At 42.3% G+C, this 20,715-nt stretch overlaps 1 protein-coding gene across 1 annotated transcript in view; it reads left to right on the forward strand.

Moving 5' to 3' along the window:
* The window catches only part of ZDHHC13 (zinc finger DHHC-type palmitoyltransferase 13), a 53,313-nt gene that overhangs the window by 30,710 nt on the left and 1,888 nt on the right, over positions 1–20,715 (forward strand). The window contains exons 9-15 of the mRNA XM_060262015.1: positions 1,144–1,244; positions 9,091–9,215; positions 10,713–10,775; positions 11,585–11,678; positions 12,480–12,563; positions 18,030–18,187; positions 20,372–20,469. Coding sequence (XP_060117998.1) covers positions 1,144–1,244; positions 9,091–9,215; positions 10,713–10,775; positions 11,585–11,678; positions 12,480–12,563; positions 18,030–18,187; positions 20,372–20,469 — 723 coding nt within the window. The remainder of the gene's footprint in view (positions 1–1,143; positions 1,245–9,090; positions 9,216–10,712; positions 10,776–11,584; positions 11,679–12,479; positions 12,564–18,029; positions 18,188–20,371; positions 20,470–20,715) is intronic.

Genomic DNA, 20,715 nt, shown 5'->3' on the forward strand with positions numbered 1-20,715 from the left:
TTCCAGCTGGCCCAACCCGCCATGCGGCATCCACGTGGCCTAACATGCAAGTGAGGCCTAACATGCAAGTGAGTTCTTGCTGGGCTTTTTCTACAAAAAAGCACTGTCTACACATGTAATTTACTGTACAGTAGGGGTAAGCACAAACCGTCTATTAATGAACGGAACCAGTTTGTTTGGTTTGTAGCCCTGCAAACCCCATTGAAAGGGACCACAATCTCTCTAAAAGGGGTTTGCAGAAAGCCTGAAAAACAGCTGAGCTGATCAGGTATTTCAGGCTGTCTTCTGCAAGCCCTTTAAAGTTTAAATGGACTGAAGAAGACAGTGCCAAACAGCTGATGAGCAGGGAGCTCCTCCCCACCATCAGTTGTTCTGGGCTGACTCCTGCAGCATCTTTAAACTTTAAGTGGACTGCAGAAGACAGCATGAAACTACTGCATGGTGGGGAGCATCTCCACACTGCATAGCTCAAACCTATGAAAAGAGCTGTGTGGCTGGGAGTTCCTCCCAACCCCACAGCTCTTTTGTGCTGTCTTTTGCAGCCCCTTTAAACTTTAGCAACTACAGAAGACAGCACAAAACAGCTGATTGGAGGGAAGCGACTCCCCACCACTCTGCAGTTTCTGAGGCTTTCAAGGAAGGAACAGAAAGCAGGGACTTAAAGGGACTGAGATGCCATTTAAACCCTGGTTTTCTGTGCCATGCATGAACCACAAACAGCATTAACCTGCTCTGAAAGTTCATTATGGTGGACCCGTCACAAACATCTGTTCAGGAACCACAAACAGGGCAAAATTTGTCACAAATTTTGCTTTGTAGTTCAATTTGTGCCCACTCCTACAGTACAGATCACTGGTGCACATAATCTGGAAAGCCAAGCTTAGTATTTAGCACATGCCTAAACTGAATTTTTTAAGTGTAGGATTGTTAAAAGTAGCATGTTGTGTTTCTTGTGTTTTCCAATACTGAAGTAATTGCTGTATAAGAAGACTGTAATGTGAAACAGTTTCATTGTTCTTTCTTTGAGTTCTGCCCTCAACCATACTTTATGAAGAGAACACAATAACCTCAGGAATATTTGAATGATTATTTGGATTGCATTTCAGATGCTGTACTAAAATGTCTTCTTAACTTCCATTTCAGGCAGTTTGTAGGATTCAATAAACTGAGATATTTCCCAGTAGCATTTTTGCTTGGCTCCATCTTCTGGATTTCTGTGACCTGTTTCATCTGGTTCCTGCCTGATATCCTTTTGCATGATGAATATGTCTTGTTAAAAACAGGTCTTGTTCTTCTAGATATTAACATCCTTCGTTTTCCATGGAAAGCTTATCCATGTCTCTATATGAGTTTAAAGGAAACTAGTAGGTTGCAGCATGCTTAAAGAATAAGTATGTTTTACAGGCAACATTTCTGTGTGGCTCTTTCTCCTAGGAGAGGTGTCTTCTCATATCTGCATTTGGCACAGAACTGCTAGTTTGCTGCAAAGCTTATTTGCATGAGTCTGACATACAGGTGTTATATTTTCTGCCTTGTATCTCCTTTGTTACTGCATAGAGACCTTTATTTTTCAGGTGGTAAAACACTTCTAAAAATATAACAGTGGACACATTACTGTTTCAAGCCAGCTTTAATCTATTCCAGGGCTAAATATCAGTGTTTATCACTTCATGTTTGAAGTGGCATTTTCTTTATGCATGGTGTCTAATGAAATCTCATTAATACAGTTATCTGAATTAATTCCTGAGGACTGTTGGGGTAAATTCCAGTTAGGGTTGCAAGCATAAATTTGCCTAACTCCCAAGAAACACATTTGATGCTATTGCTGCCCAAGTATGTAGCATATATATTGATGGGAAGAGGAGAGGATTTGATCAAATGAGTAGTGAAAGGTGTTTATCTGAACCTTATAGATATAAAGTTTTGAACCTGACTTAACAGGGATAAGATTAATCCTGTTAATTTTATTAGATATTTCAGTGAAAAGTTATTTCACTGTATTTGTAAAGCCTTAGAAATAGTTTGGTGCTTCTTAAATTGTTGTGAAATAATTGTGAGTTAACATTAGTGGATTGCTTAAGGAAGAATGCAGGCCTCCTGTGACACTTTTGTGATACATTTTATGGGGAAAAATCAGTTGCATCAGTTGCAACATAGATGCCATGTCTGATTAGGTTAAATCTCAGGATGTTACTGGAGTGCAGTCTGATTCTACATGTATAGATGATATTCAGTTGGTGAGAACTGATAAAGACAACAAGCTGCTTAGAAGTGTAGAGCTCACCCTGTCTAGTCTTGACCCTTGCCCTTTGCGGCTGATAGTACTGAGCCTGAGTAGTTTGATTGAACATCTGGTAGGTAATAAATGCCCCTCTGCAAGAAAGCGTAATTCCAATTCCTTTTAAAGAGGTAATCATGAGATCCCTCCTAAACAGGGATCAAGATTACCAACTGCCTGCTAGCCCACATTCCATTCTTGAGCAAGGTGCTAGACTCTGTGGTGGTTATACAAGTTCAGGCAGCCTTAGAGTGTACAGATTTTTTGGATCCCCTTTCATTCCAGATTCAGGCCTGAATGTAGGAGAGAAATGGTCTTTGTCACCCTGAGCAATGATCTTCACAGGGAAGTGAATCTCTGTTGATTCTTCTGGATCTCTCAGGAGCTTCTGATACCATCAGCCATTGTATCTTCTGGAGAGTCCGGCTGGGCTGAGAGTGGAGGGCACCGTGCTTTGGTGGTTCCACTTTTACTTGACTGACTAATTCCAGAAGGTGATATTCAGGGATGATACTTGGAATCCCACAGGGATGGAAGAGATCATCAAGGGATTTGAAGTAAAGTACCATCAATGTGTGGATGACATCCAGCTCTATTTCCCCTAAACATCTGAGTCAGCTTGATCTGTGGAAGTCCTGAAGAGGTGTGTGAGGAAGGTAATGGCCAATAAACTGAATTGCATTCCAGAAAAGAGTGAGGTACAATTGGTCAATAACAAAGCTTCCTCAAGAACTGAGGACTTGGCCTGTCCTGGAGGGAGATACACTTCCCCCACTGAGGAGGAGGTCCATAGCTTGGGCATACTGCTGGATCCTGGCCTAGAGTTGAAAGCTCAGGCCTACTATTGGTCTCCTCTGGTGCCTTTAGCTAGCTTTGATTTGTCAGCCATTCCTTAAAAAGTATGGTTTGACTGTAGTGATCCATGCTCAGATCTTATTCAGGTTTGATTACTGTCTTAAAAAGATTTACGCAGGCTACCCAACTGCTTCAGAGCACAGTTAAAAGTTCTTAACTTTAAGGCCTTAAACAGCTTGAAGGTGGGATGCTTGAAGGACTTCCTCCTCCCATATTATCTAGCCCACCAGTTATGATCCTATTCTCAAGCTCTGTTCTCTATGTTACAGTCTACAGACGTGAATCAGCTAGTGACCAGAGACAGGGGGTTCTCCAGTGGTCCCAGGAGTGGGCCAGTCCTCACTCTTGGGATCATAGCTCCTCCTCTTCGATAGCAGGGCTTAACAAACTTGACCCAAAGGGGAGGTGCTTGGTCCTCGGAACTCAGTTTGTTTAGCCCTGCCATAGAAGCAGGACGTGCTGTTAGAGCCCTTTGAGGCTCCTGGCCTGGAAAAAAAAAAGAAGATAAGAAGATAAAATGAGCATAGCAGTTGTACCTGCATAGTGGCCATCGCACTGCTATTCAGGGGCGGGATCCTTTCCTGCATTCTGCAAGGCGTCAGAGGAGTCTCGGAGGCGAGACACACGCACGCCTTTTCCCCCCCCTCACTTCCTGGCCCGGCGGACGTGCTGGAGGTCGGGAAACAACGCGGCTCGGGAAACAACCCGGGGGCCTGCAGGATAGCAACGAAGGGACAGAACCAGCTTGAAGGGAGAACATGAGGGTGCTTGGGAGAGGACCGGTGCTCAGCATGTAGCCCTCCCTGACCGCTGAAAGCGGGACGTTTGGCACGACTGAGTCTGGTGCTGGTAAGAATCGCAAGGGAAGAACGTCCTGCAGGGCGATGGGGGGGAAAGGAGGAGGTTTGTGGACCTAGCCCCAATTCCCCATTTACCCACTGCTAGTATAGCCAGGACGCTTGAAAAATAGCTTTGTGAGCCTATGTATAGCAGCTGAGGCTTTGAAGCATAGTTCACCCTTCCCCTCCCCCTCCCTCTTCTTCTCTACTGATATTTACCCTCCTCCTTAACTGCAGGAGGCGCAGCTAGGGATTTTAGCCTCTGGGAAATAGAAAAGGAAACTAATTGGAGCACTGGTGGGGGGGGGGAGAATTATGAAGGAAGGCTCCCCTTTTTTTGGAGGGAATGGAAGCCTTTTTAGATTTCATTTTGTGTTTACAGTGCTTTATAGCCTAAGATGGCCGCTGCCTCCAGATTTCCCAAGGGAGCAGTTATGGAGGAGGGCACCTGTGATCTGGATTTGGCTGACTCACCAGCACAGGAAGAAAGACCACCAGGCTGATAACGCTGCAGATGAAGTGAAGGCTAATCTCCTTTCCTGGATACAAGAGATAGTGAGGAAGGAGGGTCAGGCAGCCTCAGTGGTTGCCAACCTGGTCCCCACAGGCAAGAGAGCATCCAAGCTGAAACACACAGAGACGAATAGGGATGGGGAAAGTTTTTCTCCTAGACCTGCCAAACGTAGCAGGACAGACTTAAGTTCCTTTTCTTCCGATCAAGAGGAAGAAGCTTCTGATATGTCGGATGCTTCCTCGTCACCAGATACTGGGGAGCTTTCAGAGGAGGAGGAGGAGGTCACCTCCACTCATTCCAAACTCTTCCCTGCAGACGTGTACTCACGCTTACTTCCAAAAGTGATTCGTATGCTGCAGATGCAATACACTCCCAAATGCAAGGATGAGGAGGATGCAGAATTTCCAATGGGAATGGAAGACATCATTCCAAAATCGGGGTCCAAACCTCTACAGGTTCCATTGCCTTCAGGTTTCTTCTCTATCATTAGGTCTTAGTGGGAACACCCGGCTAAACCAAAAACTGTTTCATCAAATTTTTCGAAGTTTTATTCATTTATTCCAGAGGCAGCCAAGCGGTTGAAGTTACCGGTGGTGGATGATCCGGTCAATAGTCTGGCATCTAATTCCATTCTCCCAATGGACACAGACGGGATGCCAAGGGACCCCACAGATAAATGCATTGAACAAGCTTTATGTCGGGATTTTGAGGCCTCGGCCAATTCTTTGAAAGTATCGGCCACAACGTCCCTATTCTGTAGAGCCTCATATATGTGGCTATCTGACCTGGCAAAAAGGGATGACCTTCCTAAGGATGTTAAGGACTCCTTGAAGAAGATTACGCTAGCTACTGCATTTGCATCAGACTCCATTCTAGAGGCTGTTCAACTATCTGCAAGGGCCATGGCTTCTAGCGTCACGGCCAGGAGAAACACCTGGCTACAAAACTGGGATGCAGACCCATCGGCTAGGTCTAAGGTGGCAGCAGTTCCATTTAAAGGGTCTTCGCTTTTTGGTGAAGGCCTCGACGGATACCTCATTGAAGATAGAAATAAGAAGAAAGTTTTACCATCTAAGAGACGGGATAACAGGACGAAACAGCGGTTTCAGTCCTTTCGAGGTAACCGAAGAGACTCCAAGCAACCCTCATTTAAGCCTTACAGAACAAGATGGCAACCAAAGTCAAGGGATGGTAGAACCCCGTTCACAGGAAAACAGAATCAGTCAGTTAAAGGTTCTAAGAAGTCTGCCTCAGCATGACTGGGACGGACCACTGGACATGGGTCGGATAGGAGGAAGACTCCAGAGATTCTCTCATATGTGGCATCAAATGATAACGGACAGATGGGTGCTGGACACAGTAACCAACGGCTACTCTCTAGAATTTTATTCGCCTCTCCGTTACTGTTTTTTGGAAGGACAGAGGTCTCTCTCTCCCGAAAAACATCGAACCCTAATTTCAGCAATCAATCACCTAGTATCAATAGAAGCCATAGAACCGGTTCCTGTGACAGAGAAATTTCAAGGTACATACTCGGTCTTCTTCGGGGTGCCCAAGAAGAACGAAGATATCCGGGTGATTCTGGATCTGAAGTGGGTAAACAAGTGAGTTATCACAAAGAAATTCCAAATGGAGACATTGTGGTCAATTCTACTGTCCATTCAGAGGAAAGACTTCCTCTGAATGCTCACAAGCAAGACGCTCCCTGAACCCTGAGTTTTGAAAGGATTCTGGCCCTTCTAGGAGTGAGGGTGCTTGAGTCTCAGCAGGATCCTGGCTGCCCTCTGAGTCAGCAATTAGCCCAAATGGGCAACAGACAGCAGAGGGCTATATAGTTGTGGGCTTTGAGGGAAGGCTTTGTGGAAGCAACTAGTCACTTACTTGATGTTCTAGCATCCACTTCGGCTTGTGGACCCCCTGACTCTGGCATTGACTTCTGGACCCCCTGACTTCGGCTTCTGAACCTCTGACCTACGATACCTGGACTGTGATTCAGTTTTGGCGCTTTGGACCCTCCTTGCTACCCAGCTACAGACCTTGGACTGCCCCTGGACTTCGCCTAGCCTGGCCCCAGCCTGTGACAGCTGGGTGGAAGTTCACCTTCTGTCCCTCAAGGCCGCTCACGTAGCAGGAAAAGACAGCGTGGTGGAGGACTGGCTCAGCCGACAATCACTGAACCAGTCGGAATGGTCCCTACATCATGAGACATTTCAAGAGATTTGTCAGAGATTCGGGACGCCGGGAGTGGATCTGTTCACGTCGGACGACAATCATCAGTATTTTTTCAAGGACCAGAAGTCACAGTATTTTTTCAAGGACCAGAAGCAGGGAAGCCATGGCTATCGATGCCCTAAATTCGGACTGGCCGCAAACTCTATTGTATGCCTTTCCTCCTTGTCAGGTCCTCCAAAGGTTCCTGCAGAGAGTCCAGGAGCAGAAGGCGGAAGTGATTGTTGTGGTCCCCTTTTGGCCCAGGAGAGTTTGGTTTCAGGACCTTCAAAGACTGGCAGTAGAGGTTCCATGGCAGATACCACTGAGATCAGATCTGCTCTCTCAGGGCAGGTTGAGGCATCCGAGACCAGAAATGCTTCAGCTCACTGTTTGGAGGTTGAACGGCAGCAATTGATTAGCCTAGGTTATTCCATCCCTGTAGTAGACACTATGTTGTCTTCTAGGAAGACTTCCACCAATAGAACCTATAATAGCACCTGGCAAGTTTTTCATGCCTGGTGTACGGGAAAAAGGGAAGATCCTCTACGGGCTGCAGTGTCAGTGATATTAGCTTTTACTAGAGAAGGGTCTCAGTACTAGCACACTACGGAGACAAGTGGCAGCGATAGCAGCAGTTAGAGGGTCCAAAAAGGGCAAGTCTTTGTTTATGCACCCGCATATCAGGCGCTTTCTAAAGGGGGTGGCTCTGATCAATCCACCGCAGATGCATAGGTTCCCATCCTGGAATTTAAACACAGTTTTGAATGCGCTGTGTGGCAAGCCCTTTGAACCTATGGTGTCATGTATTATTAAGATGCTTACCTTTAAGACAGTGTTTTTGGTGGGTATCACTTCAGCACGTAGAGTGTCAGAGCTACAGGCTCTCTCCATACATAGGGATCTCTGTGTATTCCACCAGGATAAAGTTGTGCTATGCACTGATCCGGCATTCGTGCCAAAGGTGAATTCACTCTTTCATAGAGCAGATGATATTGTGCTTCCATCTTTCTGCCCCAATCCAGTTCATGAGAAGGAGAAGTTGTGGCACTGTTGGGATGTCCGTAGGGCCCTTAGTTTCTATCTGGATAGAACCAAAGAGTTTCGCCAGTCGGAATCCCTATTTGTATCGTTTAGGATGTCAGATAGGGGGCGCAAGATGTCCTCCTCCACTATTAGCAGGTGGATTAGGGGATGCATTTGTGAGATCTATAAAGCAAAAGGATTGGAGCCCCCAAAAGGGGTGACTGCTCATTCACTTAGAGGGACAGCTGTGTCAGTGGTGTATAGGGCCCTTCCTTCACTGGAGGCTGTGTGTAAGGCAGCTATGTGGAAGTTGGTTCATTCATTTACTAGGCATTACAGGATTGATAAAGCGGCCTCGGCTGAGGCTGCATTTGGCAGAAAGGTCCTCCAACACGTGGTCTAGGGACAAAGCTGATTGGCCCACCCCGGGACAAGGCTTTTTTATGTCCCAAGAGTGAGGACTGGCCCAGTCCTGGGACCACTGGAGAATGGAAGATTCTTTTCACTTACCGTGAAGTCTTCCTTCTCTGTGGTCCCGGAGTGGTCCAGTCCTACCCACCCAGTTGTGTTGGAGGGTATCAGCATTGAACTGGGGCTGCGGAGTTGGAGGTGGTTATCGATCATTTACAGTACACCCTGAGGATGGGGTGTCCCTCCGTGGGGTTCCTTAGGAGAGGGACTAAGCAGTGACTAAGAGAGAAGGATGTAGTTCCCTAGGTTTCTCTCTCCTGTTTTTTGTTGGAGTTATGTTTAGGGAGGTGTGATGGCTTGCAGAAGGACTGAGTTCCGAGGACCAAGCACCTCCCCTTCGGGTCAAGTTTCTTAAGCCCTGCTATCGAAGAGGAGGAGCTATGATCCCAAGAGTTTGGACTGGACCACTCCAGGATCACAAAGAAGGAAGACTTCATGGTAAGTGAAAAGAATCTTCCGGTTTTTGCTAGTTGCACCTAGTGTTTGGAAATTTTTACTTATCTGGAGCTGAACTTACTTTCCTTTAGGTTTTAGGCCAAAATAGTCTTCTTTACACAAGCTGTTAATCAAGAGGTTCCAACTGCTTTATGGCCTATTTGTAGCCTGAGAACTTCTCTTAATATAATTTTTGACTTTCTACTTGTTTTGCATTCTTTTATGCATCATCTTATTGTTATTGGCTTGCCTTGGTTTTCTTGAACTTTATTTATTTTAGTGGCTTGTTTTACTGGCATGATTTTTTTAAAGTTCCTTTTTATTTTTTAGGTTGATTTTGCTTTATTGTCCTAATTGTGAGCTGTCTCAAGCAGGTGTAGATAGGAAGCATATACATTTTCTGATTAAATGCTTATTAGCACCAATATGTGAATATGAAAACTTATCCCTTAACTGGAGATCACATTTTTCAGATAAAGTTTCTCAGTTTTCTTTTTTTTCCGGTGTGGTCGGGATTCTCTATTATTTCTACAAAATATTCAGAACTGATCCTGGATATATTAAGACTACAGAAGAAGAGAGAAAAAAGGTATTTTGGTTCAGAAAGAACTCCTTCCATGTTTCCCCTATAGTGACAGTGACCATACAGCCCGTTCTGAGGATTTTGATGATAATTTCATCTTAACAATATCATTAAATATTTGCTTGTTGCCAAAGCTTGGGGAAGGTATTGAGAGAGCAGCAAGGAACACAGTCACCACTACAAGAAAATGAGGTTTTTTTCTTTCTGTCCGTCACTTAATAAGGTCAAGTTAGAGAGTCTAGGGCATCTTCCACTGAAAGAAGCAAAAACAAATTACAAAAGTACAAGAAGGTGGTATATCCAAAGTAGGTGTGAATTGTAAACTACAAATTAAAAACACTACCTGAAACCACAATATGTCTGAAATATAACAAGCATACTATTATGAACAATGTTCCATGAATCACTAACCAGGTGTGTATAAATACACAGGAAAATGGATAGTATAAATGTGTGAATACATCAACAAGGGATTAAAACACATAACAAACAGATTGCCAGCCTGTTTCAAGTAGATCTTCATCAGACTGTTTCTGTTTTACTCTGTTTGTTCAGCTTTAAAACAGCTACCAATTCAAAGCAAGGAGCCAAAAACACTGCTGTATAGGATGCAAAATAACATTTACTGGTGAATTGTTGTCTTAAATTTAAAATATGAATAAACAGAACAATACAGAAATGGTCAGATGAAGAGTCACTAGAAATGGAGTTAGGCTGGCAATCCATCTATTTGTCATATAGCTTAATTCATTTTTGATATATTTTTACCTATTTATACTAACAGTTTTTCTCCTTATACAGCTATTATTGATACATTGAGTGTTCATAATTTTGTATACTTTTTACTTTTTCATATTTTGGGTTTAGGTGGTGTTTCAAAGTGCAGGTTATAATATACCTGTTTGTTATATTGGTTTTGCATTCCTTAAACTTCTCATTGTCTCTTATAGGGTGCCACATCCTGCTTGCAAGTTGTCTGTGCCTTGTATATATGAAAAGAAAAGCCATGCTCAATAAATAGTTAACTTAGTGCCCACACAGTTACAGTTTTTAAAAGATATGAGATGAAACAATATAGGAACAGGAGGTTCATCAGATACTATGACGAATATGACAATGAAGAGAGTAAATATAGAAAAAGCTAAGAGCAAGAGGAAGAAAGATATGCTTTGAAAAGCTGTGCATCTTTGCTAACCTAAGGTGGTCTAATCGTAGATCTCATGATGTCTGCTCTGCCTGGGGTCAATGTGCAGTTATTGTCCTGGGTGTATGACTATTTTGTATATTCTTATAATAATTGCAATGAACACATGGCCTGTTTAGATGAAAGTATTTTTAAACTGGTAAAAACCCCACCACATCTCATTCATCACTGTCTGATTTCAAAAGAAAGATAACGAGTACAGGAGGTTTTGATACCAAGAATCCTCAGTCTACAAAAAGTTACTGTTACTCCTGTAGCTGTGAGATATAACAATGATTACAGTCACTTTTGTCTTTCAGAACATTATTACCCTTGCAGAATCTGGCTCCTTAGATTTCAGAACATTTTGCACATCCTGTCTCGTAAGTCAGGCTGTAATGCTTAGTTGTATTTATTTCATTGTTCATTTTCACATGCATATGCATAGGCTTGAATACAGGAACTTCCTAGATGTTGGACAGATCCTCTTGACCCCACTTTGTGCTGGCTGGCCAGCTTTTTAGCAACATGTGCCAAGTAGTGATGGCCACAGGGATAAACAGCTTTAAAAGGTGGTTGGACAGATTCATGGAGGATAAGTCCATCACTCTCCTTGGTGACTGAGGGGAACCTCCACATCCAGAGGCACTAAACCAGAGCCAGGAGGCAACATCAGAGGAAGGCCTTGGCCTCTGTGCCTGTTGTTGGCCATACAGAGGAACTGATTAGCCATAGTGTGAGGCAGGAACTGGCTAACCACTGTGAGACAGGATTGGTCTGATCCAGCAGGGCTCTTCTTATGTTCTTTAGTACAGGCTGATTATGGTCTTTCCAGTTCAGTTACTCCCTGACCAACACTGCAGTTAATACTGAAGAACCGGTCATTCTGTGGCAGCAGGAGAAGTGGGCAGAATAAAACTGCATAGAGAACAATTACAGATTGGGAGTTCTGTTTTACTAAGCCAGTTTGACTGCTTCTTGAGACTTATTTAATACATTTTTATGTTGCCTTTTCACCCAAAAGACTGAAGATGGGATGGTGGTTCATAGTGATGAATGTTGTGTTTTGTACATGTGTGTATGTATAGCCAATTCAGTTTATTATGGGTACCTAAGAGACCAAATTAAGCAATAAATATATGTATATTTTGAAGGACTGTGTTTTAATTGTCTTTCTGGCATCCTTGATCAGGTGAAAAAACCTTTGAGATCCATGCATTGTCACAGTTGTGATTCGTGTGTAGCCAGATATGACCAGCACTGTATTTGGATTGGGCGATGTATAGGTGAGTTAATTTGAACACAACAGGATCTCTGGGTTGTTTTGTGTTTTAATGCAGAGAATGTTTCTGATGACAAAAGTCCATTAATTATGTAGCAAGCCTCTAGTGGTGAAGTGTGGCATGAAGAGTTGCTGATCAGCTCCACAGGGAATTGTATCCTGATGAGCTCTACATTCTACAATTGGAGAGCCAGTTTGGTGTAGTGGTTAAGTGTGCGGACTCTTATCTGGGAGAACCGGGTTTGATTCCCCACTCCTCCACTTGCACCTGCGAGCATGGCCTTGGGTCAGCCATAGCTCTGGCAGAGGTTGTCCTTGAAAGGGCAGCTGCTGGGAGAGTCCTCTCCAGCCCCACCCACCTCACAGGGTGTCTGTTGTGGGGGAGGAAGGTAAAGGAGATTGTGAGCCGCTCTGAGACTCTTCAGAGTGGAGGGCGGGATATAAATCCAATATCTTCTTCTTCTACAATATAAGAGTAAAAATGCTTCCTAAGAAGATTGCACAGTTGGGGTATTTTTAAAGATCATGGCTTAAGATATTTAAAACTTTTTGTATCTGTGCATGTTTTATTGAAGAATATGGGATTCAGATACCCAAGTTATGCTAATCCATCATTACCTTTAACTGTAGCAGTATTAATTTGAATCTTAGTAATACTGTTAGGATCTTTTGGGCAAGCACTAACAGGGCCAAATCTTGCTTAGCTTTTCATATGTATAGGAAAAAGGAAATCTTCCATTAGTTGGTGGGAAAGTATCTTGTGAATGGAACATAATCATACTACCTTTTTTTTTTTTTACTCTAGGTGTTGGTAACCATGGTTATTTTGTCCTGTTTCTCCTTTTCCTGACAATGGTGAATATCTGGGCTTTATATGGAACAGTTCTATGTATGTATGCCTGACTCTTATTTCTCCATGTAGTTTGCTTAGAAACAGCTGTCTGTTGATCCTTAACATTCTATATGTAGCTTTTAATCCAGACTGTCATACAATAATATGCTGCAGTAAAAATGATAGGAAAATAGAAGGCATAGGCTTGGAATATGAAAAATCACAAGTAAGAATTTCCACACTTCTGCATGAATTAATAATTTCATCATTGTTGTACTGAGCAGTCCTACATGATACTGTGCAGGTGTGTAGGCCAGCCACTGGAAGATTTTTTTGTAGCTAGTATAGCAACAGAATGGGAGGAGCCCCTCCCAACCAGAGCCAACAGAGCCGTTTCCTGCCTAAATGGTCACATGGTTTTTCCAGTGGGACTCTGCACACTCCCTCAGTTCTCTCTTCACTGCCGCTGGAGAAAGATGGGTGTTCAAGCTAGCTCCCCAAGTGTTTTCCCCCCTACTCTTCTTCAGGATCTTTACAGTATTTCACTGGTTAAAAAATGCTCATTGTGCTCCAATGCTGAAATCCAATGAGCATTCTCTCTGTTTACTTTGTTTGAGTGAGGGGCATAATGTTATGGCATGTTCCATCTGCCAGAATTTTACTCCCAAGGCAAAAGCTGACTGAGCTTCCCAACTAAAAGCCTTCTTGTGAGAAAAGCCTTATCCGTCTTGGCTTGACCCATCAGCAAAATCATTTGCCTTGGTTACGCAGCCTAAGGCCGCATCAACCAAGCTGCATTCCATTTGCGGATCCCGAGCCCTGTCTGTGGTTTTCGTCTCTTCAGTTCAGCACTTCACCTGTTTACAAAATACATGGCTGTAGTAGTTTCATACTTGAGGGCAAAAGAGTTCTCAGTATTCACATATCTGGACAACTGGCTGATTACTGCCCCCTCCAAATTGCATCTTCAGGAACATGTTGTTTTTGCAATGCAAATCTGTATGCATCTAGGTCTGCACATTAATTGGAAGAAATCTACACTTAATCCACAACAACAAGTTTCCTTCATTGGAGCCACCTTGGAATCCCTTGCAGCTAAGGTTTTCCTGCCAGAATGTAAGGTCAGCCTTATAAGGAATATGGTTCTGCATTTTCAACTTAACCACTTCCAAAAAGCTATTGATACTCAGAGGCTTTTATGGTTCCCTTTGTCTCAGGGTTGACTCAGCCTTCCATCCTTTTGAGGTTGGTAAAATGAGTACCCAGCTTGCTGGGGGGAAAGTGTAGATGACTGTGGAAGGCAGTGGCAAACTACCCCATAAAAAAATCTGCCGTGAAAATGTTGTGATGCGATGTCACCCCAGAGTCAGAAATGACTGGTGCTCGCACAGGGGACTGTCTTTTACCTTTTGTCTGGTTGAGGATGAGGCCTTAACAAAATTGGTTTATAAAGTCATTTAATCTTACTTACCATTCCAACAATTGTTGTTTCTCAGTTCCTTGTGTAATCCTGAGGAAATTGGAATGGTGGGTTGTTGCCTTGAATTTATTAATGGGAATGCCATTCAGGGTTATATCTCCTCAAGTCACTATTACAACTGATGCTTCCGTTGCAGATTGGGGCATGCATTGTCAAGGGCAGTGTATTAGTGGTATTTGGTCAGTTGCTGAACAATCTCTTCATATCAATCTGCTAGAACTCTAGAGAAATTTTTTATACCCTTAACCATTTGCAGTAGTTAGTAGTCATCCACAGGAAAAGTGTCCTGGTACAGACAGACAACATGACAGCAATGTTCTATGTCAACAGATGGGGAGCACCACATCACTTCCCCTGTGTCAAGAGGTTACCCGCATTTGGGAATAAGCTATAAAAAACCAAACTACCATTCAGTCCATTCATATTGCAGGTGTCAACAATGCTACTACAGACTAGCTGAGCAGACCAGGACATCTCAGTCACGAATGGTCCATTTGACTTCCTCACATTTATCCCTTTTTTGCACAGTGGGGGTTCCCTGATATAGACCTGTTTCAATACAAAAGTCCCTCATTTCTGCTCAAGGGCAGGAGCAAACCTTCTATCAGTGGAGGATAGAAGCTGAGATGGAATCAGGGCCTGTTCTACACCTTCCATCCTATACTTCTGAAATAAAGAGTTGTAAAGTTAGTAGCTGACAACTCACCTTGTTTTGGCCCAGACAAATCTAGTTACAGGTGCTCCTCCACAGGTCAAAGAACAGGTTTACACACTTCACTCAGACAGCAGACCTTCTGGGGTGGTTTGTTTGTTTGGGTTTTCCAGAGACTCTCCAGAATGTGCTGACTAATTCTAGAAAATCGTCAATCAGAGTGCCTTATTCCAGAAGATGGAACCAATTTACAAGATGGCTTGAGACAAGATGGCCCTTCAGAAACTTGCCCAGTTTGTACAGTCCTGGATTTTTCAATTTCTCTAAAAGTGTCTGGATTATCTAATTCCTCAGTTAAAGTACACCTGGCAGCCATTTCAGCCTTTCATTCTACTATACAAGGGAATCCCATTTTTTCCATAGATATGTCTGTGACGGAATTGGAAGGGTTAATAGAAAAGCTAAGGACTCAGGGAGTCTGAGTCATGTGATCTGAGGGTGGGGGGCGGAGTGCTCGGAACTCTCAGGATGAGTGAGTGACAGATAACGGCTGGAGAGTCAACTGTCAGCAACTGTCAGAGGGAGACAGTTGAAGTGGGCAGTATATGGTCAGCAGGAGAGCTGAAGAGAGAGCAGATACAGAAAGCTGTGAAGAGACTTCTGGTGAAGTGAAGCTCGCTGTTAGCTCTGTGGAGGCAGCCAGGTGGCTGAGAGTGACAATCGAGTGTCACAGTGAAAGACCTGAGTGGTCACAGAAATATTTACACTACTCTTAAGCACTAACAAGGTAGCTGAGGGAGAGATGTGGGTCTGAGGGAGTCAGGAGGGCTGGGAGCAGACACACCAGTCGACTCAAGAGACCAGACACATAAAGCCCAAGAGGCCAACCTAATTAGAGTTTGGAGAGTGAAGAATATAAGAACTGTGGACCCTGAGATACCTCAGTAAACCTGTGTATTGTAAAGCCTGAACTGTTTAGCAACTGTTATTCATCCAAGATACAAAATAGCCTATGTAAATATATCCCTTCCCCCCAGCTGAAGACTGTGTATATAAAAATCTGTGGTTAACTGTTAAGTTCTCTGGTGCCTGAGTATTTGGAATCAGCAGCAAATCAGCAGTGGTCCCCTACATACATAGTTATCTGTCTATCTGAAAATAAAAGAGAACCCCAAAGGGACTAGAAATCCTTATTATACCCACCCCCTTTACTCAGTAGTTGTGAGGTAAAACCAGAAGAAAGAAATAAAGTCTGCAGGAGGGGCTGGGGTCGCCATAAGTCGCCTTAAGTGGTGCAGGGCGGTCATAATGTCAAAGAAATTTCTCAGAGGCTTCAACAATCTCTATCCTCCCATGGCTCCTACTGTTCCCCAATAGTCCTTATCTTTAGTTCTATCTCACCTCATGAAACCACTGCTTGAGCCTCTGGCCACTTGTTCACTCAAGTATTTATACTTTAAAGCAGCCTTTTGGTGGCCATCTCTTCTGCTAGAAGAGTAGGGGAAATCACCACACTCATGGTTTTACTCAAACTTTACTCATTTGTAAAATTTCATTACTCTAAAGTAGTTCTCAGGCTTAGCCTACACTTTTTGCCAAAGGTGGTATCCAAATTCCACCTTAACTGGGACATTTCTTTATCAGTATTTTCACCAAACCCGTCATTTGAGCCTGAAAGAAAACTCCACACTCTGGACGTCCAACAGGCTTTACTCTTTCATTTAAAAATAACAAAAGAGTTCCAGTGATCTCCCCAATTGTTTCTTTGTTTCACTGATTTGTCAAAGGGAAGGCCAGCAACTTCCCAGACTTTATCTAAATGGATTGAACATATGAAACTGCCTTATACTGAATCAGACCCTCAGTCCATCAAAGTCAGTATTGTCTACTCAGACTGGCAGTGGCTCTCCAGAGTCCAGCTGAGGTTTTTCACACCTATTTGCCTGGACCCTTTTTAGTTTGTCTGTGCCATTAAAATAGTTTGCAGACAAGCAGACGTCTTTTCCACTACACATACATGCACATTCCACAAGATCTCAGGCAGCTTTGGCTGCTTAACAAAGGAGTGTACTCCTGTAGGAGGTGTGCAAAGTGGCCACGTGGTCATTTGAGGACACTTTCATCACATTATTCTATAGCTGTGAGCGGAAGAAGGGTGACATCAGTGGGGACAGAGGTTTTACACTTTCTTGTTCAATAATACACTCACTCCCACCTCTATATACATAGCTTTATAATCTCCCATGTGGGACTGCACAGTACAATGATGATGAAAACAGGGTTGCACGTATCTGTAACTGTTGTTCATCGAATTGTTAATTATATACATCCCTCCCTCCTACCCTCTGTGAGCTTTTATTGTTTAATTACAACTATAATATTGTTAGCTCATAACAGCAGCTCTGGAGCACATGATCATTTAGGCAGGAAGCAGCTCGGTTGGCTGTGGTTGGGAGGGGCTCCCACTCTGTTGCTATGCTAGCTACAAAAAAATCTTCCAGTAGCTGGCCTGCACACCTGTGCAGTACCCATGTTTATTTATTTTATTTATATCCCACCCTCCCTGCCAAAGCAGGCTCATGTGTGCCTGCACACTTGATGAACAACAGTGTAACCCTGTTTCTGCGCTTCTGCATGGGAATTATTGTTATTGTAACAAAAAATAGATTCAGGTGGGTAGCTGGGTTGGTCTGAAGTAACAGAACAAAGTTTGAGTGCAGTGGCACCTTTAATACCAACAAAGTTTTTTTATGGGGATTTATACTCAGAATAAAACTGAAGACGTATGCACGCGCATTAAAGCTTATTCCCAGAATAAAACTTTATTGGTCTTCAGTGTGCCTTTGGACTCAAATTTTGTTCTGGTGCAAAAACTGTTAGCACAGAAGAGTCAGTGGAATTAATGTTTTTTTAATTAGGGCAAGCTTTTGCAAAGCAGATGCAAAGTGGAAAAATTTCTGGTGCTTTATTTTCCTGCAGAACTATTTTTTACGTTTGTAAAGATTCTGTGTTTCGTAAAATTAATAACAAAGACTGAATGGCATTGCCAATACAATATCAGACAAACTTGGTAATTTCAAAGTTGTAATTAATGTTTTTCAGGTGATTATCCCTAGGAATTTTATGAGAAAGTACACATATGCTTCATTAATTTATAAATTGGAGGAGGAGAATAGTACCACAAATACATACAATTCAAGTAAAAAATCAAATTATGATTTGACCTGATGTGCATGACAAATCAACTGAAAACTAAAAATACTTATTTGTATGTCTCCTCTCACATGATGGAAGAGATTTTGTAATCATCAAACCTTATTTTTTTAACTTTTTAAAATAAATTTAATTATCATCAAACCTTTTTAAAAATAATAATAATTCCTTCTCTCAGACTGGTCAGAACATTGCACAGTAACATACCAGCAAGATGGAGCATGGACTTCCTTCACACAGATAGTATCTTGTTCCCCATGGGTGTTATATATTTTCACACTTGTATCCTTTCATACTTCGTGGGCTTTACTGCTTCTAATCCTTCAGCTTTATCAGGTATTATTTTTACTAATTTAATGTATATTGTTTAAAAATGTTGCATTTCTCAATCCCTTCTCAGCAGCCTACTTTTGTGTTGCCCATACTTGACATTTCTGAATTGAACCAAAGACTCATATATATCTAATCCACATTTCAAATCAATATGTATCACTGAGGAGAATCTCTGCAAATCCAGAGGTTATTTAGATGACATTTGAGGTTTAAAAATGTTATGGCTTCCCTATGGGAGCTCAGAGGATTGGGCAGAGTGGTCTTGGCACTAGTGTAGGGGCCAAATTCTTGCCATCATGCCAGCAGCAGGCACCCATGTCTAATGCCAACAGAGCTACAGCCAGTCATGCATGGATACATTAGCCAGTCATGAATGGCTAATGTATCCATGAAAAACAGTTGTCCTGCATAGTTTCTGCAGCTCAGGAAAGTGTGAGGGGAGGTGCTTATTTAGCTTAAGGCCCCTGCATTGGTGTTATCCCTCACATGTTTACTTTCTAATAGCACTACTTCTAAATTTAGGATATTTATTTTGTTGCAGCACTAAAAACCTTTTTCTGAGCTCTTGAAAATAACTGGCCCCTTAAGGCTGGGTTGCCAGTTTAATTCTGATGTATAGCAAATGGTTGTTGTTAAGGAAGCATTAGGGTTCTGATGGGAAGATGTGGGAGAAAAGTAGAACTGTTGTCAGTATCTAAATATATGGGATGAATAATTTATCCTGCCCACTGGTGTGATTAGTGTTGAACTGAAAACTGTCCTGTAGTTCAGCTGTGCATCATTATTCTATCCTAAACCTTCTGTGACCTCTGCAGTTAGCTGACTGGGAACATTAAGCCTTTTATGAAAGCACTATTATAAGTAGAGAGAGGTAGTTTGGCTACATAAATAGCCGCTTCTGTGATGCTTTTCACTCAGGGAGCAAATATTGAAAATTTGGAAATCTACTTTGCTTCTTGATGAGTTGCTAAATGTCATTTAGTCAAAGGTTGAGTTGCACTTAAGAATGTTATAGTAGTATTTACAGCCTTCCATTCTTGCTTGCGCTTTTTTATTTGCTGGGCCTGATCAAGGGAGATGTACAATAAATCAGGAACATATTTGATCCAAGGCTGCAATTAGATCTCAGCTGCTGAAATTCAGCAGCAGCCATCCACACTGCCATGAAGTGGTACATTTGGACACATCACATATTGAAGTAAGCACAATAATTGCATGTGAATTCTCTCCTATGCTGAGTAGCTAAAACAGTCAAAACTGAATACTTAATTGTTGCTGCCAGAATATCATTTGCATGGGTGTGGAAGGAGCAGGTGAGCCCACTGACACTGGTGGACAAGCTGAGAACTTGTGAATATGTGGCAGAGAAAAACATTGCTTTAAAGAAAACATGGTCCCCTTTGTACAACTCTGGAACCAAAGTTATCTAATAGATTAAGTTAAGATCACATATTTGAAATATATTTAATCTTCTTTTGGTTGTTGTTTCTAGTGATTAGTGTCTATGAAACTTTTTGGGTTTGATTTATCTGAGAGTTACTATACGTTGATTGTTAATGATGTAGTTATGTAATCAGTGATAATTATTTCAATAATGTGGAGATATATGAGGGTCATATAATTGTATAAAATATAGAAATAAAACAGAACAGGAAAACTTTAGAGAATTAACTTAAGTGTTGATCTGGTCCTTGGTTTGACATCTCTGTCCAATAACAGGATGGTACTGTTAAAGTTCCCTGCTATTATGTACCTTCCTTAGGTTTAACAACTGTAACTATATTGCACAGACCGTGTGGTATATTTAGAAGAGTCTCATAAGCCAGGTTGTTTCCAGGATTGCACCTCTAGCTAACTTGATTATTAAATGGTTAACCAAGGTCTACAGATTAGAGTTGTTGTGATAGAATGGAAGAGGAAAGAGTTGCCCTGAGCTTCTTGGAGGTCTCAAGATTAAAATGTGATCAATCAGTAGTGACAAAGAGCTCAAGTTTCATAGTTAGTCTTGCTTCTTTCCCAGTTTTTCATTGTATTAGTCACCTATTTAACAACATCAAAAATATAAGCTGCTTAAAATGCAAGGAGAAAATTGATGTGGAAAAATATGACATTTCAGGTGGCACATTTCTTTCAATACAGTTATTGAATTGGCCTTCAAATGCCATTTTCTCTTTTTACTCTTCTAAGATTGCATTCTTGGGATTGACCTCACATGAAAGGATTACCCTATGGAGGCAGAGCAAGCGTTCAAAGCATCCTGTTTCACTTAGGAAAACTCCATATAAGTAAGTAGCTTTGGGAGGGAAGCATTCTTTTTCAAAATTTACATTTCAATATCTGTTATGTCGTAGGTTTTTTTCTGGCTGTTGTGTACACACATGCAGTTGGCATTGCCAAATATAGAGCTATCTTTATGCAGTTTTCAGAAGTGATTAGTGACAGAGAGATGACTAAAGTGTATACATTTGTCTTAGGATACATTATCTGTGGGGAAAGTGAGGAAGCTCTGTTGTTTCACTCCAGTTAAACAC

This window comes from Heteronotia binoei, chromosome 21 (genome assembly GCF_032191835.1).
Source record: "Heteronotia binoei isolate CCM8104 ecotype False Entrance Well chromosome 21, APGP_CSIRO_Hbin_v1, whole genome shotgun sequence".
Lineage (NCBI taxonomy): Eukaryota > Metazoa > Chordata > Lepidosauria > Squamata > Gekkonidae > Heteronotia > Heteronotia binoei.